General features: G+C 38.7%; 1 protein-coding gene across 1 annotated transcript; it reads left to right on the top strand.

The window, feature by feature from the left end:
* Nucleotides 1-1,307: 1,307 nt before the first annotated feature.
* TTC9 (tetratricopeptide repeat domain 9) lies at nucleotides 1,308-27,622 on the top strand. Its single transcript, XM_072427613.1, has 3 exons — nucleotides 1,308-1,723; nucleotides 16,257-16,439; nucleotides 24,562-27,622. The coding sequence occupies exons 1-3, from the start codon at nucleotides 1,432-1,434 to the stop codon at nucleotides 24,639-24,641; spliced, it is 555 nt and encodes a 184-aa protein (XP_072283714.1). The 5' UTR covers nucleotides 1,308-1,431; the 3' UTR covers nucleotides 24,642-27,622.
* The last annotated feature ends 216 nt before the right edge of the window (nucleotides 27,623-27,838 follow it).

Raw genomic sequence — 27,838 nt, 5'->3', positions numbered from 1 at the left:
TAGAGGTATAGGCCAGATGGAGGGTTTCCATTTCCTCCTAAACAAGTAAAAATGCTGAGGAGACACTAGGGCATGGTAAATCAATGGCCTCTCATTAGGCTTATTTTTTTAAATTTTTCAACAAAAAAAAAAGGAAAAATCAAAAATCAAAACAACTAAAAAATTTAAAAAATTAAAACAACAAAAGAGCACTCAAAACCCATTTTTTTCAAACTTTCCTACCCATCTTATTTTGTCTCTTAAAACCCTTACTACTTCCAATCACTCTATATCCCCTCTCCTATTGTTTGAGACTTCCCCACTCTTAGATTGTAAGCTCTTCTGGGCAGGGTCCTTTCCTCCTTCTGTGTCACTGTCTGTATCTGTCTGTCATTTGCAACCTATATTTAATGTACAGTGCTCCATATTATGTTGGTGCTATATAAATCCTGTTTATTATTATTATTATTATTATTAATATGAATAATAATAATAACAGCACAGAAATAACAAAAACACAAAAGAGAGAGAAAAATAAATAAACATTCTGCTCTTAGGCGACCTACACAGGTGCAATAATTATCGTTGGAAAGGAACGATAAATGACCGATCGTCCGATAATCATTACCAATAAAAGTGAACAACTTGCCAACAACGACGATGAACGAGGAATGTCGCTGAAAACAAACGACCGTCCTGGCGAATCTGATTGGGTGACAATCGTTCTCTATCTATTGTGTGTTTAGTGATTGTGGATTGTTCTGCGGTACACTTTCTCCCGTACAGGTCACTTCCTGCATCCTTCAAACAATCGTATCTAGTGTGTATACATTATTGGTGGATTATATTTGAACTGGTTACAGCATGTACAGAATCGTGCACTATACAATCGTTCAAAATAATCGTGCATAACCGTTGATTGTTCGTTAATAGTTTGTTTCCTAACGATAACATTTTGCACGTGTATATCTAGCCCTAATTCAACCAAATGAACAAATAAATATCTAAAGATCTAAAAAATTATATAAAAAATAAAATATAAAATATAAATAAATACAAAAATGACCTATTATCCAATTTAGGGGGTTGGTAGATTTATTATTTGCATAGAAGAATAACATGTTCTATTACCTAAACTGCTTCAACCAATAGATCTTTTTTTAAGGGAATAAAATTTTGCCCAAATTTTTGCCTGTGCTAAATTGGAGATTTTGGAGATCGGGGAAATGTTGGTTTCTCCTTGTTGGTGGTGACAATGAGGCTGTGATCTTGCCGTGCTGTGATGCTGTCTGTCCCTTTAACATGTCAGGAAGGGGCTGGGAGGAGGGAGGTTGCTGCTGCCTCTGTCTGGTTTGTTTGCAGACGGATCTGCTCATTACTCTCCGGTCCCCCCAGTGCTCGGATCGCCTTCTCATGCCATCGAGTATGTAATCGGTGCCCGCCTGCAGAGACATGGATCGGGCCAGTGTTACCACTGGCATCCGAGGGGACCCGGGCCAGCTCATCCATCGCTCCATGGACTTCAAGTGCCAGGGGGCGCAGTGCTACAAGGACAAGAAGTACCGGGAGGCCATCGGCAAGTACCACCGGGCACTGCTGGAGCTGAAGGGGCTCCCCGGGGAGCAGGACACCAGTGCCACCGGGACACAACAGCAGCCCCCTATCCCCGACAAAGGGAGGTTAACGGAGGAGCAGAGAAGGGTGGTGGAAAGCATCGAGGTGGATTGTTACAATAGCCTGGCAGGTGGGTGATGGGTACTTTACCTGATTGGCATGGCACCCCTGTATTGACCTGCCTTTGGCAGTGGAGACCACTGCTATGGTCTATGTTGGTGTTTCTTCACCCAACAAAGACATTTTATCATGATGGTTTGGTGTTATTGGAGCTTCTACAGCCAACATAGACTTTGTGCCATAGTGGTTTGTTGTTGTGCTCCTTCACCCAACAAAGACCTTGTATCATGGTGGTATGGTGTTATTGGTGCTCCCTCACCCAACAAAGACCTTGTATCATGGTGGTTTGGTGTTATTGGTGCTTCTACGCCCAAACGAGACCATGTACCATAGTGGTTGGGGGTTATTGGTGTTCCTTCACCCAACAAAGACCTTGTACCATAGTGGTTGGGGGTTATTGGTGCTCCTTTACCCAACAAAGAACTTGGATCTTGGTGGTTTGGTGTTATTTGTGTTCCTTCACTCAACAGAGACCTTGTACCATAGTGGTTGGGGGTTATTGGTGCTCCTTCACCCAACAGAGACCTTGTACCATAGTTGTTTGGTGCTCCTTCACCCAACAAAGGCCTTGTATCATGGTGGTTTGGTGTTATTAGTGCCTCTATGCCCAACAAACACCTTGTACAATAGTGGATGGGGGTTATTGGTGCGCCTTCACCCAACAAAGACCTTGTATCATAGTAGTTTGGTGTTATTGGTGCTCCTTCACCCAACAAAGAACTTGTATCATGATGGTTTGGTGTTATTCGTGTTTCTTCACCCAACACAGACCTTGTGTCATGGTGGTTGGGTGTTATTGGTGCCTCTACACCCAACAAAGACCTTGTACAATAGTGGTTGGGGTTTTTTAGTGGTTCTACACCCAACCGAGATCTTGTACCATCATGGTTTGGTATTACTGGTGCTTATACACCCAACAGAGACCTTGTATCATAGTGGTTGGGTGTGTACCCTGGGATGACTCAAATACACCTGTGAAGTTGGGGAGTTGTAATGCTGAGCCTTGCTTTTGTTTTTGGTGTAGCCATACTCAGGGGTGGATGTATGTGATGGTCAGCTAATGCCAGCCTGTGGTGGATGGCGTGGAAGAATGACCCCAGTGGAAGACTTTTTAATGGGTTGTGCAACAGTGGGAGGCTTCTTTGTACCTGGTATTTAACTCGGTTTTATGATGAATTGGTAATGATATGTTTTAATGACATACCCCTGTGCAGTTTATAGTCCTCACAAATAGTATGTCCTCAGTTTGTGCCCACATACAGTGGTGCAATTACTAAAGATCCCCTCTCCATCTACATGGTTTGCACAAATAGTAAGTAAGCATACTGTTGTATCTTTGCTAGAGATTCCCCTGTATCTACATGCTTTACGTAAATAATATCGCCTCCCTTGCTGCAATCATGGGGCCTGATTTATTAAAGCTCTCCAAAACTGGAGAAAATACACTTTCATTAGTGAAGCTGAGTGACACAGCAAACGTGGAATGGATCTGGTCCAGGACTGAAAACATCTGCTAACAAACAGCAAGTGACTGAAATGAAGAAATCCATTCCAGGTTTGCTGGATCACCCAGCTTCACTAATGAAAGTGTATTCTCTCCAGCCTTGGGGAGCTTTAATCAGGCCCATAATGTTTGAGTCCAGAGAGTCCAGAGGGTCTCTGAACATCTCTACAGTATGTCCTCCCTTGTGCCCAAATAGAGTGGTGTCATCCCTAGAGTTTCTTTGTGTAGCAGCATGTGTACCAAAATGATATGCCCCCCTTAGTGCCCAAATTTAGTGTTGTCATTTCCAAAGGGCCCCTGTGCATTTGCATAGTCTACTTAAAGGTATGTACTCCCTTGGCGCCCACATAGTGTTGCCAATACCAGCGTGCCCTATGCATTTGTATGGTCTGTGCAGACTGTGCGTTCTCCCTAAGTGCCCACTTTAATTGTTGTCATTACCAAAGTTGGGGCATGGTACCTTAACTAATCAAATGTGAAAAATAAAAGAAGGAATAAAACCATCACTCTAGGTAAGACAACAGAAATATTTTGTTGGCCACCCCTTGTATACGAAGAGAGAGAGTCCTCCGGTGTTGTGTCTACATTGGTGCTTGGGTAGAGGAACACAATCTGCCAAAGTGTATAGGTGTAACATTACCATACTGGCTTCTTCTCTTCTCCTTTCTCTATGGTATCCTAACTAATATACATCATCATTTTTATAAAAGCAATAGGTATTAGCAACCACTAAAAGAGGGCTTGGTCGTTTTTAAGTAAGGATCCTACTAATGGACCCACTTAGCAAGACATTTATGTCCTGTTTACTGTGTCTTATTATAGCGTATAAAATATTATTGATTTAGATTACTTAAAATTTGACATCACAGTTTATGATTACATTATCTGCCCAGAATGTCAGTGATTATGCAAAAGAGAATGCATTACTTTCCAGATTTACAGCTGCCTTCCAGAGAGCTTGAGTGACTGGCCCAGTGATCTAATGTGCTTTGATATCCTAAAGTGGCCCAGTTATAAAAGGCATTACACTGATGTGTTATTTTTACTTTATTATTATTATTATTATTATTCTTGGTAAGGTCTTTCAATCCATTTTTAGATATTGCATTTAATTATTTCTGTTTTTCCCAAATGATGTACCCTTACAATGCTTTCCATTATCATCAGGCTGGTGAGCTTTCTGTGCCTAATTCACCACCACTGCCCGGCAAATGCCAATACATATGTTCTGTGTCCACTTCACAGTTTATAAAATTTGGTTATTTTGTGGTCAGCTCCCTTGCAAAAATGGTAATACCCCTTTTTGCTTTCTTAGTAGTTTCTTTTTAGTGAACTACTTTCTCTTTATATGCAGCTATCCGACAGCTGGTAAGCCGTAGGAATGTCGTAATTCCGAAACGCGTCACACAAGGGTGACGTCAGCATGTGTAGTGTTGATGATCTGTGCTGTATCAAGTGGCAGGTGAAGGATGGTTGCTGGTGCCTTTGCTGTTTGAAGCACCATGCAACATGCAAGTCTTTTCATCTGGTTTTAATTTTTCAATGAACGTTTGTTATCTTTTTTTTTTATCTCTTTTAGAGGTTATGATGCGTAGAGTTTTTTTAGGGGTATGTATAAGAAATAGAAAAAGATAAACAAAGATTAACAGACAAGAAAACTGTCATCTGAATGCATTTAGACCTTCTTTGGAGGTCTCATACTTTCGGACGAGGGAATAGTTTGCTGTGCATCGCTGAAGGACAAAAATAGATTATTTACATATATAAATAACATATATATATTACATATATATTTGTATATTACATATTTGCCACAAGTTTGTTTTTATTTATTTTATTTTTTTTTAGTTGCAGGGAAATAAAGCAGTTGTTTTGAATTCATACTTATTCATCTAATATTTATCCTAATAATTCATTGATGGCAATGAGTTTGTGCTTTTAAATGAGTTGGTAAAGCTGCATAAATTGTGAGCGTGGCATTCTGGGTATACGTAACTGCAAGTGAGAACTGGTAATATGTATCTACTAACCATATATACTAACTGGCCACTTAGGTACACTTATCCAATACTAGGTTGGACCCCCTTTTACTTTAGAGGAACTAAACACTTTCCTAAATGGTGAATTTTTGCACAGCACACTTGCTGATTTTAGCACAGACTTTACTGTGCGCAGGTCCAGGACTTGTCAGTGCCACATCAGAAGATGGTGCCATGTTGGCCACTGGCTCCACAGCGGACTTCCTAGAAGATAGTGATCCTCTAGAGCCATTGGATGGTTTTATCTCCTGCTGACTTTTTGTTTTTAGAGTTTAGAGTTCCTTTTTAAAAACTGCCATGATTTATAATCGCATGGAAACATTCCTCAGGAATTTTGGTTCATATTGACATGATAGTATCATGCACTGGCTGCAAATGTGTCATCTGCACATCCATGATATGAATTTCCCATTGCTCCACATCCCAAAGGATGTCTATTGCAGTGGTCCCCAACATTGTGCAGGTCACAGACCACTAAATGCACAGACTCCGGACCGTGCATTTGAAGGCGAAGAAACACCCGTCCCATCCCACCCCAGAGTGACATCATGATCCCATAACCCGCACACTCCCACATCTCAAGTCTGAGCCTGTGATGGGAGAGTGGGCAGGTTGTGTCCAAAGACGCAACCTGCCCAACGCCCTGAGCCTGCGATGTTTCTGGGAGACGTGGCCCACGGCTCGCCCCCCCCCCCCCCCCCCCCCCCCCCCCCCCCCCCCCCAAGTCAGGTCCTTCTCCACCGGACAGAGCCATGATCCACCTGTCAGATGGCCACGGCCCACTCTATTGGACTGAGATGTATTGACTATGGAGGCCTTTTGAGTACAGTGAACTCATTGTCATGTTGAAGAAAACAAGTTTGAGGTATTTAAACTTTGTGACATGGCATGCTATCCTGCTGGAAGTAGTCATTACAAGATGGATGCAATGTTGGCATAAAGGGATGGACATGGTCGGCAACAATACTATGGTTGGTTGTGACATTTAAATGATACTCGGTTGGTACTAAGAGGCCCAAAATGTTCCAAAATAATATCACCTACATCATCACATCACCACCAGCCTCGACCATTGAGCCAAGGCAGAATGTTGTCGATTCCAAATTTTGACTCTACCCTCCAAATGGTGCAGCAGAAATTGAGACTCCTAAGACCAAGCAATGTTTATCCAATCCATCTTGTTCAATTTTGGGTACCCCGTGAAAACTGTAGGCTCAGGTGCCTTCTCTTCGCTGAACGGAATACCATCCAGTGTGGTTGTGGCTGAAAATGGCAGCAGATTTCGAAATACTCAGACCAGCTAACCTGGCACCAACAATGCGACATTCAAAGTCACCTAAAATTACCCTTCCTTCCTCATTCTGATGCTCAGTTTGAACACCAGCAATAGATCATGACCATATCTATATGCCTCAAGTGAACTGAGTTACTGCAGTGTGATTAGTTGATTAGATATTTGCATTTCGAAGCAGTTGAACAGGTGTATCTTATAAAATGACCTGCGAGTAGCTGTATATCATATTTATTAGTACACCTTTGTGTGTCATCCATACAAATGCATATGGCTTGATTTATGTCTTACGAAAAATGTTGGTTTTTGCCAGCTACTGTATTCTTTAATATATAAATTGACACTGTAATATAAATAAATTGGCATGCTTTATCCTTGTTTTGGCATAATTGACAGCTGGAAACTGTCCCCATTATTGCAGCAGCAACTGCTGGGCATGAGATTGTTACAGCTTAGCGTACCCGCTTCTGTCACTGGAAAAGCAGCTGATCAACATGCCCAAACAGACAGCTGGGCACCAGACTTTCCTGGTAATTGGCAATCCAGAGGCTCTTCTCATTATTCTGTAAGCAGATGAGTACGTAACTTGCTCAGAGTAATGGGCGGTTTGTGCTTGGGATGGATAGGCTTTTTTCTGATGAAGAAAACTTGGGTAGTTTCAGCCAGAGATATACAGTTGCAGATGAACGTGATTCCTCCAGTCTTTGTACAACTTCCTATTTTTGGAATGACAGCTGCTCCTTGTTGGCTCCAGAGAGATTTGAAGGCTATACTTGGCTGTAGAGTGGTCACTGCAGCCTTTCATTGAATGGCATAGATACATGAATCTTGAAAGGCGTGTGGCGTTTAATTATATAGTATTTTCAGCCTGTCTGAGTAATAAACACTGTAAGTTTTTTTTTTTTGTGTGTGTTTGTATATGTTATACTGAAAATGTAGATCATGTGAAGAATTGTCATTTTCCAGCACATCTGAGAATTGACAATAATTAGCAAGCACATTTATAGACTGTATTTACTGTATGTAAAATGAATTGGAATAATACCATGAACGTAAAAAAAAACTCTGATCTATAAAACTTTTTTTAGCACCCAATGACAGAACTAAAAGTTCAAAATATAACATACTCATTATTTTGTTTTGGCATCAGATATGGGAAAGGCAGCTTCTTCAATTTAAAATTATTGATCTCCTGAAAAATTTGTTTTTTGCTTTCTGTTTACCTTTGTATGTAAAGATGAATTGGGGTTGGTATAGTGAAATAGGATGAGATTGGAAAATACTGCTGTGGTCAAAAAAACAGATGGTGATAATCATGCACAAACAAGTTTTTTTTGTAGTAGTTTTTTCTTATAGTAAAATCCATTTTCCATGATTTATTCAGGTTGTTAATAGATTTTCCTCTCAGTAAGTTTCACAGAAATTGAAATAAAAAGTTGTCTTGATAAAAAGTTCATTTATCCCTTTAGAAATGAACATTTTCTAAATAAATTAATGAATATGTAACTCCACCTCCACCTCTCTTATCCCATCCCCTTAACAACAATAGTTCACTAACACCAATGTTGGACCGTTTCATTAGAACTTTTCCACTGATACACAGGAGTTATCCTTCCTGTACGGTTTAGTATGCAATCCAATTTTTTGGCACAAGGCATATGGAGCCTGGAGCAGAGCGCTACATTTTTATGAAGCTATATACGGTAGTATAATTATAAAGCATTCTTTTCAAATGTTTGTGCAGCTTTATAAACAGATCCTGGCTACAGTCTTGAAAATGCTAGTATTTGTCTGTTTTTTCAATTTTCTCATGCATGGGAGTGGCCAAGGAAACTTTATAATTTATAGGGGCAGCAGCATTGGTACGCACTGAAATTAACAGTTTTTATTCAGCTCAGCAAAGTGACAAATGCTTTTGTAAACTGTGCCTGTTGGTGTGGGTGGTAAAAGTTTGATGTAGTAAGTATGTACATATAATTTATTATCCTCTACAGATCAGCCTTTCCTTGTTATTGTCATACTGTTCTATGTAGATGTCCTTTTGGGAAGTCTGGATTTGTTTTTTAGAGTTCTATTCACCAACTTCCAGAGACCCAAAAAAGAAGCCCGTTTTCCATTGTGCACTATAGAGTTTTCCTGACTGATGAGTCGAATGAATGTACAAAATTGCTAGTTTACACTATACAGTTTGGATTAATCCTTTGAAAGGGTGCCCTATGTTTTGTTTGTTACATTTTTTTTTATATATTTATCACTGTATTTGTGCTGTTTGTAAAATCTTTGTTTTTGCATTGACTTTCTATTTGCATTGTCTAAATAAAAGGTTAGTCAATCAAGGTCGAAGACCCTTACTGATGGTGTGCAGTGAAGAATATAAAATAGGTGCATTAAATAGGTGCCTAGGTCCTGGACCTCGCTGTACCTGCAGATGTGTAAATACTGGAGGTTTGGGCAGCAATAAAATATAAATTTTATTTATAAAATTTATAGAGGGCAGAAATGCAAATGATTAGAGGGTGGGTAAGATGAATGTGGACAGCAGTGGTGATTCACAGCAAACTTTTGGAACAGAATTCACCAACTGGGCCATGGCTGCTGGATTCAGATAAGGATATACCTGGATATGGTAAGCATAGGTAAGGGGGCTAAAAGTTTACATTCACTTGGCCTGTAACTTTCAAAAGTCAATATACGTACTTTATTAAAGGACTCCAGGTAGAAAAGGGTAAGGTATGGAGAAATATATATTTCCATTATGTTTAAATGCTCTCCTTGTATTTGTGAGTAGTTGTACAATACCTAATGCTACTGGAACAATAAATGGAAGCAACCCTGAGGGTGCATATCCTGGCCTTTTATGTTCTGCAACTCAATCCCTCAGATTTCCTGTTCCCAGGATGCCCTGATGATAAATATCACCGTTCAGTATTAGAAGAGGTGTTGTCAGAGAACAGTTTCTGCTCAGTTAACAGCTGTGACAAATTGTTTTTCTTGTAGGAAGTCTCACCTGTGTTTTCACATTCCTCAGTTAGTTGAATCATGTTTGCCATTGCACAGTATGCTTTGCTTTTTCTTTTATCTATAGCAACAGATAAAATAATGTGGGGAGACAAGGCCATTAGCGCTATCAGTTGTATGTGGCTTTATCAACCCATAAATATATGGAAGCGCTAGTATTGGGGGGGTCGCCCTAGGTCACAGATTCTAACGAACTCTTTGTCTAATTCTTTTCTCAATTATCAGGAAAATGAAGCAAAATGTTAGATATTAGATGGGTTCCTGTGTTTATTTCACAAGAATATTAATAGGAGTTAAGGGTTTTGAAGCAGGAATGTTCTGACAATACAGGTACAGGGAGTCACACCGGCAGAATACCATACATTGGTATTGATATACATTGACCTCGGTTGACACCTAAACTAAATATGCACTCATGATTGTTAAAAAAAGACAAAGAACATCTCTTTTACTGACACACAGCCTTAGGGTGTAGTACTAGATAGATGTTCATATTCCATTGAGACTTCTGAGGTGCGGGACTGCACCTAGGGTTTTGATGCCTGATGGAGACACTGCAGGTACTTGGCTGGTGGTGAGGTATGGCAGCGTCGGAGATAATCCAAAAATCCAGCCCGAGTACAAAAAGTGACTACAAGACTACATTTTCTATGAATTTTTTTTTGTACACCTTGGACCAAGTTGGATTACTGTTAGCAAGCAATCAGTTATTTTCTTTTAGCTAATGCTCAGATGGAACAGGATTTATTTTCTGTTTTGGGTCCTGCTAAGCCATGTTTGGAACAACCCACATGCAAAGACATGGACTGTTTTTTATTTAACTTGACTCCTGTGTGCATTAAACTTGCTTCCTCTGCTCTCCCCTTGTTGCTAATCTCCCACACAAACTGTGGAAAATCTCTGTCAAAACACTGAAAAATATGTTATAAATGATGTTATCTTTGTTCAATCCCAAATTACACCTGGGAAATCCATTATAGAATAATACAGAATGGAAAACAAACTAAAGCTGTAGACAGCTACACACTACCTTTTAGTAGGAAAGGCAGACAAGCTTGTCATCATCATATGGACATTGCTACCAAAAACATTTGTTATGCAATGCTGGAACAAATGAAGGAAATAATTTTACAGCGGCTAAAATTTCTGTCTGGAGCTAAAGCAAAGATAATCACTTCATAAGCACATAACTGCAGCAACTTCCGGTACCCTGCTGTCCTTGGAGTCCTTCAGTCATTGGGTTGATACAGGTCCTACCTCTATGTGCTCACAAGTACCTTAAACCTGTATGTCTGCAGTGCAAGATCTTAAAGCGGAACTAATCTAAAAACAAAAGAAATACGCTTACCTTTAATCCTGCAGGTCCCTCGATGGTGCTGGTCCTTCCGACGATCTGGTCCTGCGATGTCCTGGGATTCCTCTTCGTCCCGGCGCAGAGGAAGGGTCGGGTGTGGCCATCTTCCGTCTTCTCTTCCTGTCTTCTTTTTTTGTCACTTGATGTCGGGTGACATAGCCACTGTTAAGGGGAAAAAAAGAGACAATCTCCCTGCGCATGTGTGAGATCGGCATCTCGTTCTCTTTTTAAAAATTAAAAAAAACATTTTTATTGTATAAAGAAGGGTTGTGTACCCTTCTATGTAAAGTAAAAACATTGAGTTTAGATACGCTTTAAACCCTGCTAATCTCTCACAAGGTTTGCAGTGAAATTTGGTAATGTCAGTGCTGTGTTGCTCACTGTAGGCCTTGCTGGAGGTGGACATGAGGAAGTAAAGCCCTGCCTCTACAAGACTGCTGTCTCCATATAGAGATGCAGAGGAAGACCACAACCAATACTGGTAAATTACTTCTTTGCCCTCTGCCTGCTGTTTTTTAAGCACATTTCACTTCCATCGAAAGTAAATATTGGCATGTCCGTTTATTTTAGATGAATAGTGTTTATTCTCTTGTGCTTCTAAAATAATGAATACGCTTTTGTTGAGCAACCTTTCACAAGCTGCTGTATGGTTGAGGTTAAACATAATGACTTACAGGGCTTCTTTCCCAGGTGGTAATAATTCCTTTTTTAATAAATGGTAATTTATCTGCTTAGTGTCAGTGGCTAGGCTGTATGCCAGAGGGTATGGAGTCCTTGGAAAAAAAAACATTGGCTGTTTTATTACCTAATTCCTAGAGAATATTGGTGGTTTAACACTATATTCCTCACTGTAAAGCAATACAATCAATCCATTCCCACACTATTTAAAGCTAGAACAAAAAACTTCTTTATTGAAATTTTGTTGAATTTTTCCCCTGGTTGGTCTTTTCATTGGTCTTTCTGAAAGGCTTTGAAGTAACTGCATCGGTGCATTTCTAAAAGGATAAAAATGAAGAGTAGTTTTCTTAGAGACCCACACAGAAAAGTTAAGCGCACACCACACAGGTTAGTAGTGGGTGGAAGGCTCCCTTTACTTTTCTGTCTGGGAATTATTTTTGGCTCTCTGTCTTTGCATTAGACTTAGAGATTTCAGACACCTCTTGTTAATTACGTTTTGTTTGTTCACAAAAAGTGCTGGCATGGAGACTTGGCAAGTTTCCTGTAGAATTTTGTAGTACAAAGATGAATTATACAGTATGTGCTCATTGTGTTTTTTTTCACTGCTACAGCATGGAAAGTCATAGGCATAAGGTGCCAAACCCTAGCCAGGTGTTGGAGAGAGAACATTTTCCAGTCTGCTTCTCTATACTTCAACACGTTTATTCCATGATATTCTGCAGCTCTGTATTTTAGTGCTGTTCCTAATCACAGGGAGATATTTACGGACTCGAGTACATAGTCTTTCACTTTATTTTTCATTGTCTTTCTATGAATTTGGGTAATCAGCCAATGTTGTCCTAGCCACAGTCACACTTTAACTGTTTCAGTTTATTTTATATATATTTCAAATAATGGCAAGTTGGTTGTAAATAATATGTTACTCAAGTTAGGAATTTTGCTCTAAACCCTTCCAGAAGCACTAACATTAAACCCCACTTATGAAAAAGTAAAATAAACTGTGAGAGCTGCTCCCTAAAAATAGTAGATGACGTCTTTTTTTTTGCAAAACTTAAGGTGCGTACACACTTCCAATTTTTATCGTTCCAATCGAACGACGAACGATCGATTGGGCAAAAAAATCGTTCGTAAAAAAGTAACCAACGACGCCGACGAACGAGGAAAGTCGCTGGAAACGAACGACCGGACCGACGGATCGGATTGGACGACGATCGTTGAACATCGTTCGTGTGTACGGTCGTTCGTTGATCGTCCATGTTCAGAGCATGCGTGATGAACGAACGTCCGTTCACTTTCCTGTCGTGCACATAGTTCCTCTATCGCTCAAACGATCGTATCTATTGTGTGTACAATATCTACGAACGATCGTGTCGTTATCTCTATGTGCAGGATCGGTGCTATACGATCGTTCGTATATATCGTGCATGAACGTTCGTCGTTCGTTTTCCAACGATAATAATTGGAAGTGTGTATGTAGCTTAACTTAATGTCACACTGGGTCGGCAGTGGCTATCTTGGTAGAAGAACATTGTTTTCTTTTTCAGATCAGAACCACCGCCATCATAATGGCTGATCAGATGCACCGATGAATGTTAAACTGAGGACTGGTGGGAGGAATGATTCGTGGGCAGTAGGAAAGGTGGATAGCCAAGCATGGCCCTTAGCATATTAGCTATGGATTCCTATTTTGCAGGCCCTCAAAAAACAATAATCACAACCTCAATATTTAAAATTCCATCTCTCAGCGAATCGGGATGTTCTCTCTTACCGAACATGTAAGCGAGAACGGTCTATGTAAATTCAGCCACCAAGATCAAGTTTTTTGGGACCTGCAAGAGCACTTTTACTTTTGCAGCCCTGTAGTATGGGATTCTCTATCCAAGAACACAGGAGTCTCGCGGCTGTGCTCATCATGAATGAATGCAGCCGTGGGAATCCTCCTGTGATGACAGGAGGAGTACTTTCCACAGCTGCATTTATGAATTCAGCTGCGGTACTCCTGCCTCCCCGGGGATCGCGCACAGGATTATCACAGCTGCATTCATGAATGCAGTCGCGGTACTCCTCCTGTAATGATTTTCTCGTCCTTCCGATGGGTCCACGAAATCGGTTCGCCAAAGTTTTGCGGACCCATCAGAAGTTCGAGGAAATTTTCGCTCGAATCTCTATTCCTCAAATATTACTACAGTGCTCAGAAAGACTCTCCAAATTTTATTGGAATATAAATTATTGGTGATAAAAGTAGACAGGATATGCATTTCACAGCAATTTTTGAGGAACCCCCAAAATATTTTTTTGGGTCTCAGGGGATCCCTGCCTATAATTAATATATTTGCATCTCAGAGTATATTACAGTAGTGCTCAGGGAAACTAATTCTTCTGATAGTGGTGATCAATAGAAAAAAGTGCCTCTTCACGGGTTGCTAAACATTTTATATGTGTTGGTAGTTACTTATCTGAAAGACAAAAAGGTGCATTGTTTGAAGGACCCATAGCAACCTCCAAAAAAGCTTAGGGTTGCATGGAATCCTGGTGGAGAAAAGTCTGCTATTGACCTCTCTGTGGATAATCGACTATGAGCTTGTAGGGACTATGAAGTCTTGTCAATGTCCCATGTACACTTGAATATATAGTTAAATGGCTGAATTTTCAATTAAATTAGAAGATAAAAAAAAAAGAATAGCAGGTACAATTATGGTAATAGATTTTATACTGTGAGTCATCTGTACTTAAAACTATTTTGCTTGTCTAATATCATTTTTTTTCCTTGCCTGGGATATTATGCTGTATAAACTCCTGGCCTATTCCCGGCATTGTCTGCTGGAACAATGCAACCCCATGCAAATGAGTAACCTGGTCAGTGCCCACTAATTGTCCAAAAGATAGAGGATGACAGGCTGGAAAAAGGTTGACAATTGTGTTGATGAGTACTGCAAGGAGTAGCTGTCTATAGAACGTTAAGGATGACACTTGAAGCTGCAATACTCAAGGCTTAAGAGGGTTTAGAAGGTATGGGTATAAAGCCATGGGGTGTTGAATGTATGTATATGTCATGCTCTATCATGGTCCTCCTGTTATTTGTTTTGAGATGGTGGATCATAAATCTGTGGGGGGTTTATAGGACCAAGAACACTGCACAACCCTCCCGTTACATTATTTCTATTTTAGTGATAAATTAACATGGGAAGTAAAGCACAGACTTTACAATTTACTATGATTTGTGAGACACAATGATTACTCTGACATCTGCTTGGAGAATTGGAAGCTGAAAAAACATAGAAACTGGTTTAGAGATTAAATCTAAACAGACTGGGTCATAAAGTATATTCTGATGCTGATGGTGGCTCTATATATCTATATATATATATATATATATATATATATATATATATATATATATATATATATATCTACTTTCATGTGATTTTTCTTTTTTTTTGTAGTTAAAAGTTGTGACCATAGTTATGAAATCAATTAAAATAAATGCTATGATTTTGAGTTACAAAAATAATTGGTGAATGGATTTAAATAGGGGCAGTAAAATAATATATTACAAAGAGACAATCTTTGTTCTTAAACCAGTTTATTGCTTTCTAATTTTTCATTTAAGTAACTTACACATAAAATAGAAAATGTACATACCATTCTTCCAGGTGTCTTTTGTCTTTTGGTCTGTTTGGTGGACATCACAGTTTTTTTTTTCACTCTTTAGAACTTCTGGCATTGGGTAGATTCCAAATACTACATAGAGCTCCATGATGTTGTGCCATGTTCCACCAAGGCTCCAGTGGGCCTTTGATGCCCCCATTAGAATTTATCCCCCAAAAAAGCACTCCAGCAATAGATTGGTCCCTGGGTGAAAAGCTCAAATTCTGACAAGACCAACAACCTTTTTTTTTCTTTATGAAATAGATCTAAAAAAACTTTACAACCATATTCTAAACAGACCACATGGAGTAAATAAGAGAAGATGTTGGTTTGTTGGTTGATGTTGGTTTGAGTTTACATATCATTAAAAAGTTGCTTTTCATGTGGCATTGAGGTAGTCTGTGCTCCATTTTCAGCCATTTAATTATTGAAAATTAAAAAAAAACTTTTGGTTAAAATTTGGGAAAAAGGCCACTAGATTGACAAGTGTTAGCCAGGATGATGTTTTCCTGTTTTATTATTAATTGGCATATTTCTACTTTTCATATATGGTGGGAATGACCCATTACATGTAAATTATGGACCAGTTTAGCAGATCACATATTTAATGCTTCTTCAGGAAAAAGCATTAATAAATAGTGAACTAACTTATATTCACCACCATCTTCTTCCTTCATCTCCTTTTTGGTTTGATCTTTGGCTATTCTTCTTGATTGGCCAGGCTGGGGTGACATGGCTACCACGCATTTATCCACACAGGAAACGGAGATTTGCTGGGTAGGTTGATGGTTCTTAGGCTCAGCTGCTCATGCTTAAGTTACTTTTCTTCACTACCTCCGAGCTGATATACACCCATTTTTCTTCCAGGCTTAGGGAATCTTGACTGGCTTCATCCCTTTGGAGGGAATATACTCCTTGTAAACGTTACATTTTAATTGCAACATTGTATGTGTGTATGTCATTAATTTTCTCAAGGTTTTTGAGAGTAACCATTCCTCATTTTCCTCACAGCATGTCTTCTTCAAGCAGAGCTGGTGAACTATGAACGGGTGAAAGAATATTGCCTGAAGGTCCTCAAGAAGGAAGGAGAGAACTTCAAGGCCTTGTACAGATCTGGAGTGGCCTTTTACCACCTGGGAGATTATGACAAAGCACTGTACTACTTGAAGGAAGCCAAGAGTCGACAGCCAACAGGTAACATTTGTTACTGGGGATACACTTGATAAATAGGGAGGGCTTCCATATTGATATTATTAAACTAGATCTGATATATGATGTTTATGGTATTGCATTTATGAAAAGTAAAGGGTTAGATTACACTTCTACCTGGTTACTCTCCTGGTTTGTGTTAAGTAGGGGCATCAATTAACTGCCAGAAAGGGAACGCAGATTCTGCTTATAGGTGTTTGACTATTTTTAGGGTAATAGTAAGAAGCATGGGTTGAAACAAAGTGGCAATTTGGGTTTGTATCTACTCTAAATGTTTTCATTTTAATGAAGTTTCACCATCATGCCATTAATTATATATCATAGGTAAAAAAACATGAGGTCATTGCAACACCTCAGCTATTTCCTCTACCATAAATTATTGCAGTAATAATTTCTTTTTAATGAAAGGGCCACTTCACATCAAGGCCAGAAAAGCATTTTTAAGGTTAAATAACCTTTGGTATTGCCTGTATCCCCCTTTGAGGACATTTCCCCACATCTTGCTTTTCCACCAGGACAAAAAATAACAGAAAAACAAGAAATGAGAGGAAAACTATGTAGTGGTGTTTATTGAAAACCAGGGGGTCTTTCACGTCCCCACTCTGTCCAAAAGTTTTGGTTGAATTTCCACTTTTACAGGAATAGAATGAAAAATGACTTGGCATGCTAGCTTAAAACAGTTCCCGGCCTAGCTGGTTTTTAATCCATGGATGCCAATAACATATGAAGTAATCCATTTATTAAAGGTATTTAAGCTATTTTCCTGCTATTTTTATGAGTTTTAATAGGAGACAAGTACATCTTAAAGAGGGTATGTCACCAGAATGACAGGGATTTTTGAGTGGCTAACAATAAAAATAGTGTGTTACTATAATTATTCTGGTAATGATGATCTTTTCACTTCACTTGTAATTCTCCCATCCTCTGAAGTGAGCACACCTTTCATGTTAATTGCTGTACTGAGAGCTGTAAAACTGCACAGAACACAGTTGTGAGAAACAGTTTGTGAACCCTTAGGAACTGTCAAAGTTTCTGCATCAATGGCCTCTAAAATTGGAGCGGTTCTTCAGCTAACCTATAATACTGAGAAAAGCCTTACTTCAAGAGACCCTGTCACTTTGTACATTTAGGGCCGTTATTGTCTTCTTAAAGCAGAACTAAAGTTAAATAATGTGAGCAACCAGGTTTTTATTGCAGCTGGGGCAGGCTATGTCCCTTTTGTATCAAACCTACCTTTCTAATAATAATATACATTGAGATGCAAAGCCATAGCTCATTGTACAATCCCAGGATCCTTGACTAGTTATCTCATCCAATAATACAGTGATCCAAAATACATGTGTAAATCATTAACAGACTAGCTCAAAATCCTGTTCTTTTGGAGGGTAAAGGTTGGGGTCTTGACCTCATTCTCATGGAAATTCTGTGGGTTGTCCTGAATCATCCTTTTTTTTCCATTTTTTTTTTTTTTTTAACAGAAAAGTTTTTTCAAAAGCTGAAAGTGTTTTATAAACCGCAAAAAGTTAAGAATACTTTTCAAAGCTTCTTTAGGGAAAAAAAAATCTTGAACCATCATCTTCCTCTGGAAACAATCTTTAGTGATAATTTCAAGCAAAAGTGCTGCAAAAACAATGCTGTTCACTCTGTGGAGCAAAGAAGACAGCAGTGGTTTCAGTGATCCAGCAGAGTGGATCAATGAGCGACATTGGGGGACAGTTTTACTATCATTACGTTTTTTTTTCCTGAGACAATCGCAAACATTGGACTCTATACTGAAAGTGTAGCATCTTTTCATAACTTAACCTGTGCAGCTTTGTTCTGGAGCCACAGAAAACACTGAATAAAAATTAATTAAAAAATAACTCTTTACTGCAAGTAAACTTTTTTTTAAAAAAAAAATTACTATCCTTCTCATCCATGATCTTTGCTTTTTTTTTATTTATATGTTAATATATATAGGTAATATGTTGTGTTCTTTAATAAACAAAAATGATATAAATACATTTTAAATCAGATTTTCGAATCCATTTATGCAGAAATCCAGAAATGTTCACATACATTTAACAAAACTGTATATGCAGCTGCAGGAAGCTCTGCCCCCACCAACTGGAAAATATCAGGGAAGTTATGTGGCCTGAGCAATCTGGAGTGCACATAACATGGACATGTTGTGGAGCCGTAGTTGTGGAGATGAAGGTCTCTGCCCTGCAACATCTGGAATTTAGCTGTCCTTTTTTTCCTCCATTCATTCTTCTCCAGTGACATCAGTTCTCCTATAGAGTCTGTAGCTGTTGAGATATTGGAATGCAAAAGAATAGAAAGAGGAGAGCGCAGTTATGTTTAGCAGAGACCTTACTTAAAGTGAGAACTTTAAAGGCCCCTTTCAGGGCAATGATTTGGGTGAAATAACATAAATAATAGGGAAAAAGATAAAGCTGTATTCTAACTTGTCAAAGAAAAAAAACTATTATAGGCTGCACTATATAAGCAAGTTATTGCAGAAAAATGGAAAACAGCTGTCATGGTCTAATAGTGGTTTTCTCTTACCTGTTCTTCTCACTTTTCTATTGGATACTAAGACTTCACTTTGCAGCCAGGAGGGAGATGAGAAAAACAGGAAGCAGAAGAACATAATAAGACTATGACAGTTAATCTTTTTTTTTCCTGTAATTAGGAATATTTAGGTACCAGCATACTATTTCAATAACTAAAGCATGCCCACAATAAAGTCTCGCCTTCACATTACCACCAATTACAAGACAACAGGTTGCCGAAGGAAGTATGAGTTTTTATGAATAATAGGTGATGCTAAGAAAAGTTAGATGCATGCTGATAAACATGTGGGTTTTCTCTATGCCTGGACAGGCATTGGATTGTATCTGGCTTTCTGCATAGCTCTGTAGATATGCAGGAGACATCACACCTGTGTCAGCATGTAAAATGAGTTTATTCCAGGGCCTGCAAGGCCTAAATTCCATGCAATGAATCATATCACCTGCATTGAACTTAACCCCATAAAGTCAGTGAAGGATCGATGAATGCTTTCCTTAATATTATTATTATTAATAATAATAAACAGGATTTTTAAAGCGCCATCATATTGCTCAGCACTGTACATAGGGGTTGTAAATGATAGACAGATGAAGACAGTGACACAGGAGGAGGACAGGACCCTGCCCCGAAGAGCTTACATTCTAGGTGTTATTCAGTAGATTGAATGGGGCTTCATTCACTCAGTTTGGAGTTCCTAGGATGTTGCCTGACACTGGAGTCTGTAGGGCACACAGCAAAACCAAGGTGTAAGTTTCTTTATTCCCCAACATGGGCAGGATTTTTATTGCCCTTGCAAAATGGAGATATGAATGAGCCCTTAACAAGAAAAGGATGGTTTTACTGTAAATCCAAACCCAATTGATCGCTACTCATTGGAAACAATAGTGTCCTGAGTATGGGTGATTATTTGGTAATGATCACATTAAGCTGCGTTTAATAATAATATTAATATTATTATTAATAATAAATAATAATCTTCATGAGTGATTGAATTCTAAATCTTTATATTTGTTTCAAAATTGTGACTAGGCTGGTCCAATATTGCAGGAGGGATCACAATTTTTATAAATACACGGTTCCTGTTCATTTTTGTGGGCATTCTTTTCTGGGTTTCCTGATCTTCGGCTATTGATTGACCAGGCTAAGTTGATGTAACTCATGCATTCATGAGTTCATTTAGTCCTAACCACCCTAGGGAATGTTAAGATACCTGGTATTCGCCTGTTTCTTATGAGCTGTGCTTGGGCAGCTCAGTGTTATTTATTTATTTAGTAGATGGTAAACAGACATGTAAGGTGTTTTTTTTTCTTTTGCAGTAGGGACATCACTTATCTATTTTTGCAATAAAGACCTGTCTGATTACAAATTTTATAAAAAGTACTTTTGCAAAACTGAGGCATTTAAGAACTACTTTTACAGTGGGTTCCCCCCTACATTAAATGGGTTAAATGTATATTTTTGCAAAGGATACCACAAAATAGCAATTTTACTTACTTTATCTTCAAATCCAAGGGTAGCTGGCACTGATCTCCTTTTTATTTTTTTTTCTAACACTTCAGGTTATGAGTAGGTCCTCTGCATCTTCACTTACAATGACATTGGAGTGCCTGCAACTGACAGAGCACCAAAACTAACCTGAATAGGAGGTAACCAGATGGAGCAAGGTACAAGGAATTTAAAACGGCTTTCTCCAGGGCCCCATTGCAAGGGGAGTTTTTAAATTACTCTGGAGTTCAGCTTTAAAAGTGAATTTCTGGCAAAAAGCCTAATATGCTCTAAAATTATAAAAAGAGAGTTGTTCTACCCTCCAATGGATTCGTATTTGTATCCACCTAATCCTAGAATATACAAAGCCTTGATAGTAGAGACCTGACTTATATCTACAGTCTGGTCATCTTCATTTCCCCAGCCTGTGATTGGACAATGAAGCTCTCTCTCTATCTATCGGAATGTTCATTGTTAAGTTTTCAATGCTCATGTGCATAGCAGTACCCCAATTTTACCGCTACCTCCTAAAGTCCTCATGGCGCTATAAAGGGGATTACATAAAGCAGATACTGATCAGTCAAAATTAGTTTATATTCTATATTAAATATTTGTAATGCACATATAACTGCTATATTTTTTTATATCTACCTAATAACTATAGTTTGGCTTTAACAAGGGTAAATGCTCCTACTCTTGGACTCTAATGCCCTCTCTCAGCATCACCGGGAGACCCCATACTGAGTATCAGAGTATATTTGCTATGATTGGTGCTGCAAAGTCTCTTAAAAATCCTCATGGTCAGGTCTGGCCCCTCCCTGTGCATTGTGATCTCTGTTCATTCAAATGAAAGCTGTTTGTTCTACCGGGAACTGATTTGCAATGTTTGGCACAGCAGATCTGCAGTTCACAGCTATTGTAAATAACACATTTCTAATGCTGAAAACTTACACTATCTCTGTTAATGTTTATACTGACAAAACATTTTCAAGTTGTAGCCCAGGTAAAGATGACTTGAGGTGCGTACACACTTCCAATTTTTATCGTTCAAAATGAACGACGAACGAACGATTGGGCAAAAATCGTTCGTAAAAAAAGTAACCAACGACGCCGAGGACGAGGAAAGTCGTTGGAAATGAACGACCGGACCGGCGGATCGGATTGGACGACGATCGTTGACCATCGTTCGTGTGTACGATCGTTTGTTGATCGTCCATGGTCTGAGCATGCGTAATGAACGAACGTTCGTTCACTTCCTGTCGTGCACATAGTTCCTCTATCGCTCAAACGATCGTATCTATTGTGTGTACAATATCTACGAACGATCGTGTCGTTATCTCTATGAGCAGGATCGGTGCTATACGATCGTTCGTAGATATCGTGCAGGATCGTTCGTCGTTCGTTTTCCAACAATAATAATTGGAAGTGTGTACATAGCTTAAACCAACACAGAAAACCAACCCAACACAGAAAACAAATCAGCTTCTAGTAGCGTATGCACTGATTTTTTTTTTTTAACAAAAAAATTGGATTTGCATGCAGCAGATTACATTTTTACAGTTATCTTTGGCTATGAGCCAAATATTGTGTAATATGATTGCAATTACATTGCTAATATGTTAATTTAAACATGCAACATGCATTCTTAAAAAAAAAAAATCAACCAAGATACAATGAATTTCCATTAAATTACAGCCCTACCCCTCTGCCACTTCTTTAGGTATTGGGGTTGTCTGTCAGTGGTGAGCACTTATTATCTGGGGAGAGGTTATATACATAAAGGCCATGCAACAAAGACGAAATCACAATGCAAAATAGAATCTGGGCCACTGAGCACACACTTGTGTGCAAGGCTTGGGAGAGAGTACTGTGACCCGAGTCAGTAAGGGAGGAAAAAATCTCGCTTTGTGTATGTTGACATACTAGGCTTGGTGTCTGGTTTATATTAAAAATTTAGCTGCATTCTTGCTGCATTCACTAATGTCCACTGGAATAACGCTTGGATACAGCCTGATAATACCAGAAGTGGGAAATTTTCTTTGTGTTTTCATTAAGCAATATATACTGATTTTTTCTTTATTAGATTTAGGACTTAAATAATTAAAACAATGTTTTTGGTTGTTATCCAGATGAATATGAACTATTGCATATTAAAAGTTGAAATTTACCACTTGTAGCCTTTTTTTTCTAAAGTCATATTAACTTCTATGTCATGAATAGCCTATGCGGTGAAAATAATTGAATTTAGGATTAATTTACACATATCTGAATGACTGGGAGGAAGGCACACCCTTTCTCTCTCTCTCTCAATAGAGAATGGAGTGTGTAAGAATTTAAAAAATTAATGTAAATCTGCAGGCAAACAAGGCTGTGTTGGACATTCCTGCACAATTGAGAAATAGACAATTGCAAAACTACTTACAATAAAGTACACTAAACTGTCACCGTTTCTATTTGAACTAATTATGTATTAAAGTTAAAAGTGCTTTACATTTTTAAAGCCTAATCTATGGAGACTTATTTGTTCTAAATGTGCAAATTTGTATGTGCATATACCTGTAGTATGTGTGTGTGCTCACTTTGAAGCAGTGTTAGACTTTCTTTGAGAAATTCACATTTACAAAACTGCTAGAATTCAAGCAGACAAGGCTGTCATTTTTTTCTATTTGAATGATTTATGTGATTTATTTTTTATAGTTGCTTTATCATTATTTTAAGACTTCTACCCAGATTAGGTACTCCTGTAACAAGTAGACCTAGTATTTTCTTAATGTGCACACTGTTTGTGTGCATCTTTTGTGATGTCTTTTTTTTTTTTTTTTTTGGTGAGTTAAGGTCTCCTTTTGCCACTTACCACAGTCACCACTTGTTATACCTTCTAATCCAAAATGCTTAAAGCGTAATTAAACCCAAAACAAAAAAATCACACTTACCTTCAATCCCGCAGATCAGTCTATTTGTCAGGAGGTTTCTTCCATTGGGTCCCTCTGGGCGCTGACATTGTCTCCTCTCTTTTTCCGCATTCTTCTTCCTACGTCACTCTGCACAGGGGCGAGATTAGGTGACGTAGATTGGGAAAAAACTTGCTGTTCCCATGGCGCATGCGTGAAATCAGCAATTTATTCCCTATTGATGAAAGAGCTCCTTCTGCACATGCCGGAGATGCTCAGGCATGCGTAGAAGGAGCAGCCAAGATGTGTGACGTAGGTATCCTGGATGGCTCTGCACTTCCATTTATTCTTGATCGCCTAGGGTGTTGCACTTAAAAAAAATCACAAACAAAATGTTTTCACTTTAAATAAGAGTTGTCCACCCTTTTATGTAAAGTAATAATTCTGAGTTTAGGTACGCTTTAAAAGGCCCCTTTCTCACTTGGGTTTTAAAACCACCCAGTTAGCCACTCTCAGCTCCATAGCAAACTGCTGCTTTGCACGCAGGAGCTGTAGATAGCACTGCAGGTATGTATGAACGTGCTGCCCTAGACATGTCACTTCAAAGACCAGTGTCACAACCAAGTAAAACATGGCTCCCAACCACTCACACTGGGTTGAAGGGAAGCTATTAGGAGTGCTGTTGCACCTACGGCACTCTTATACTCAGATAAAGGAGAAGGGCCAGGAGGAAGCCAAATATATTCTTGTGGCTATAATTGGCATTTTTAAGACCACCAGATAACAAACACAATTGAGATGATCTTAAACACTCTGTGGCCTCATAATCTGCATTCTTTCTAAAAGCGATGTGAGAAGCCTGCTAATTCTGTCTCTTTACGATAGTTTACAATCAGATAAAGGAGTTGGATGTAGCTCCGAACTTGAGTACTGATAATTTTCTACCAAAGTTAATAACAGATTTGTAGAGCTGGTGAGTGATACAACCTTACAATATCTGCTCTGAAAATATATCTTGGTTTGTCTCTTATGATCTTTAGGTTTACTTCTTTATGAAAGAATAAAGTTAAAAGTTCTACAGATGTTTAGCATGTTGTACCTTGTTGACTCCAGAAATGAAATCTGCAAGTACATTTCCATGCTAATATTACCTTTTTTTTCTGTGTTCTTTCTTCTAGATACCAACGTAATCCGGTACATCCAGCTGGCAGAAATGAAGCTCAGTAGATGTTCACAAAGAGAAAAGGAGCTATCTTAAATAAGACATCCGTTTGCTGATTTGGTCACATGACTGTTTCATCACTGCTAGCTGCGCCGTTCAGTGATCATGCCTCACTGACCAGCCACGCCGATTTTCTTTTTCCTTGCGGTTTTCAATATATTGCACATGGCTGGATGCATCTATGCTTATAAACCCCAGCCCCCAAAGGGTTAGAGGAACAATAATGGAACTAGGGATCAAACCTGCCATAAATGTAACCGTGCATGCTTTTGCAAAGCACTGCTATTGGCTTGCATTCGGTAACTAGAAGAGGGTGGGAGTGAGCTGCACAGGTTGCCCAGTGCACATTAAACCATCAATTTTTTTTAATCTGCCTATAGCTAAAATGTTCAAAGAGCCTTGTGAATCATGCAATCCTTTCAAGCCCTGTTTGATTCCTCTCTCACTTACACACAGCAAGCTCCTTTTATAGATCTGTGATTGTTAAAAACACTTACTGCTAAAGGAGTGCGCTTTGTGCCAATTATTTGTGATTGGAGCACAGAGAGCGAAGGCAGGAGCTGGGCATTTTGTAAATGGCAGGTATCCTGATTGCAATTTATTTCCATTTGTGCAAATATTAATCCTTACCTGGTTGCTGGTTTAAAAAAAAAATTCACCAGGTTTATTTTAAAAGATTAAAGACCCTCTGAGCCATTCAAAGCGTTTGAAACAAGATCTGTCTGTTTTGCCTGTATAAACAAATCAGAAGGAGAATTAATGTGGACCTGTCTTTGTTTCTGTATACACCACAGTGTTTTGAAAGCAGTAGTATCAATCATATTACTATCTTGGCATTACGACTGGTATAGTGAGCTTTGCATTTTACCTAAATAGCATGGACTGATTTTGACTTCCGACAGGGGATCATGTCAATCCATCAATATTTTGACAAATTGTGACTATTCTGGCAAATGTCACAGCTGCCAGCTTGCAGACCCAGGTTTAAATCTTGCTTCATGTATATACAAGAAAGGAGGAGATAACAGTAATTACTACGGGCAACAAAGATGGTTCTTCTTTCAGACACTTTCATAGCTGCAGTCCTGAAGGTGTTGCTGACAACAACCAAGAACATTTCCGACCCCAATTAAACCTGATCGTTTGTTCCTGCACACTTCTTTTTTTATGAATTTAATCAAATCAATTGTGCCGTATGATGCAGAATCCTTTATTATAAGGATAAATGACAGAGCCACTGTGCATCACTGAATATATTTTTGAATGCATAAGTCAATAGGATTTATTACTACAAACTGGCTTAAGGTCCTTATGTCTGTATTTGTACATTAAGAGGAAGATGGTTTACTATTTGAGATGCAGGTGGATGATATTTCCAGACAGAAAAGGCATTTGCCTCATGCAGCCTTATTTGTAAGAAAAGCATGGCTGCACCATAGCCTTCTGAGAAATAATGAACACCTAATGATGGTGCTTTCACACCAACTGACTTATCTGTGTCTTAAGACATCAGCTAGTACTTGTAGTCATTTTAGCAGTAGTCCCTGTTCAATGTAAGGTGAAACTGTATTTTTAAAGTCCAGTACATGTGTAAAATCTCTTTACATTAAATTAAGTGGAGGAGAAAGTGCATTTAATCCAGACAGCTGTCAGCAGCAGTTTTTTTATACTAAAGTATTTCAAAGACAGTATGGCTTGATAAAATATAGACTTATTTAAATGTAATAAAGCTTAATATATTTTACTGTGGTTCTGCTTTAAAGAGGAAGAATAAACTCATTTTATGTAGGTAGGATGTGACTGAAGGGAATTTTAACAATGGGGTGCTAATGGCTTCCAAAGTTCAAATCATAGGCCTCGTACGTATGGGTAAAGGAGCAATGTAAACCACAAACTCTTGCAAGTTTTAGCAGCTTTCCTTTAGATTTTTAAGCACCCTTTAATGCCAGTTAAGGAATGTTAAACAAGTATCATAAAGACTGACTGCAGGCTTTAGTAAGCTTTTAAAAGATGTCTATTAGCAAGTTTTTGAAAGCCTACTAAAATCTGGTTTAAAGTGGAAGTCAGCATTTTGAATTACATTTCCAAACTGTAGATGAAGGGTGTTTTATATTGACCATGTTGCTATGTAAAAAAAACTAGCAGCACTTTGCTGTTATCCAAAAGTTACTAGTGTGTGGAATACTTCCTCCACCTCTGCATGATGTGGTTCCTCCTTCTGACCACTTAGCCATAAAGGACACAGAACTGACATAGTGGGCCTGATTTATTATAGCTCTCTCCAAGGCTGGAGATGATACACTTTCATCAGTGAAGATTGGTGATCCAGAAAACCTGGACAGGATTAATTCAAAGTCATTTGCTATTTGCTGGCAAATGTTTTGAATCCTGGACCAGATGCATTCCAGGTTTGCTGGATCGGCCAGCTTCACCGAGAAACGTGTATCCTCTCCAGCCTTGGAGAGCTTTAATAAATCAGGCCCAATAACTGATGAATGGAACCACAATGTGCAAAAGGGAAGGGACATTGGTATTTGACACAGCCAGAAGTATAGGAATGCCTTGTACTGGAAGATTATGAATGTTGCAGTTGCCTGCCAAATAGGAAAGTATTAGCAATCTTCTTTTCCAGTGCTAGAAAAATTACTTTTTGCAGATTCATAGGGTGACACTAAAGGCTTCTGTAAAACATTCTGAACTTTGCAGAAAGCTTTGTAAATGCTTTGTAAAAGCTGTCTGTCTACGTTACTCTTATACAAGTTGATGCCTGTGCATACAAGGCCTTAGGAAATCTATAACCCCTGTTTCTATGCTTTGTGATTGAGAATGTTTATGTAACAATTGTCCTATAGATGCTTGTGTGGTCATACATGGGATATCTGGGGCACCCTACAGCCTAATAAGGTATTCTTGGATGGGTATAATAATTGATTTATATTGTTTTCCACAAATAAGATGAGTGTGGTTATAATGTGTATTTACTAATATGTTGGGAAATAAAGATGTCAAATTATGGAGTTTGTAAATCACCATAGTTATTACTGACAAAGTCAAGTTTTCTGCCTTTTGAGCATTCATTCTTCTCTGTATGAATACTTCTATGATTCAAGCTGCCCCTGATTTCTAAAAACAATCCTAAGATGTATGGATTTGTACAATTTCTGCCACTAAAAATATCCTGGTATTAGGGGACACCTGTACCATATAAAAAGAAAGTGGATTGCCATTGCTGA

The sequence above is a fragment of the Pyxicephalus adspersus genome, chromosome 12, assembly GCF_032062135.1.
Source record: "Pyxicephalus adspersus chromosome 12, UCB_Pads_2.0, whole genome shotgun sequence".
NCBI lineage: Eukaryota > Metazoa > Chordata > Amphibia > Anura > Pyxicephalidae > Pyxicephalus > Pyxicephalus adspersus.
This window is presented reverse-complemented; position numbering and strand designations above follow the sequence as displayed.

Coding starts and splice junctions, on each gene's coding strand:
- TTC9 (XM_072427613.1), top strand. CDS start 1,432: ATGGATCGGGCCAGTGTTACCACTGGCATCCGAGGGGACCCGGGCCAG. Junction 1,724..16,256: donor TTGTTACAATAGCCTGGCAG/GTGGGTGATGGG, acceptor TTTTCCTCACAG/CATGTCTTCTTCAAGCAGAG. Junction 16,440..24,561: donor CAAGAGTCGACAGCCAACAG/GTAACATTTGTT, acceptor TCTTTCTTCTAG/ATACCAACGTAATCCGGTAC.